Source organism: Egretta garzetta, unplaced genomic scaffold (assembly GCF_000687185.1).
Source record: "Egretta garzetta isolate BGI_Z169 unplaced genomic scaffold, ASM68718v1 scaffold1319, whole genome shotgun sequence".
Classification (NCBI taxonomy): domain Eukaryota; kingdom Metazoa; phylum Chordata; class Aves; order Pelecaniformes; family Ardeidae; genus Egretta; species Egretta garzetta.
Window position 1 is genome coordinate 12,396 of NW_009260852.1, and position 287 is coordinate 12,682.

The 287-nt window shown below is 73.9% G+C and overlaps 1 protein-coding gene across 1 annotated transcript in view; it reads right to left on the minus strand.

The window, feature by feature from the left end:
- Positions 1-88: 88 nt before the first annotated feature.
- Positions 89-287, minus strand: part of LOC104133708 (nuclear mitotic apparatus protein 1-like) — a gene marked incomplete at its 5' end in the record, with an annotated part of 17,129 nt that continues 16,930 nt past the window's right edge. Inside the window, 1 exon segment of the mRNA XM_035902571.1 lies at positions 89-114. Within this exon segment, the coding sequence (XP_035758464.1) occupies positions 89-114 (26 nt within the window).

A 287-nucleotide genomic window follows, 5' to 3' on the forward strand; every position in this document is an offset into this window, starting at 1 on the left:
GCGGGGAGGCGGGAGGGGGGGGAACGGAGGGGCGGGGGGGGGGACGGGGAGCCAGGGTGACAAAGCCCAGGGCTCAGCCGTCACCGCTTCAGCCGCCCCCTGCCAGCTCTGCCCCTGCGAGGCACCAAGCCCCAGGGTCCCGCTGCTGGTGCAGCCCCAGGAGGAGCTGTTCCCGGGGCCCAAGCAGTCCCCGAACATCTGGAGAACATCTGCCACTGCCCCCCAGCCTCCTGTCCCCTCATCCCCAGCCTGGCTCCCAGGGAAGCCGGGGACCAGCCGGGGGGGTG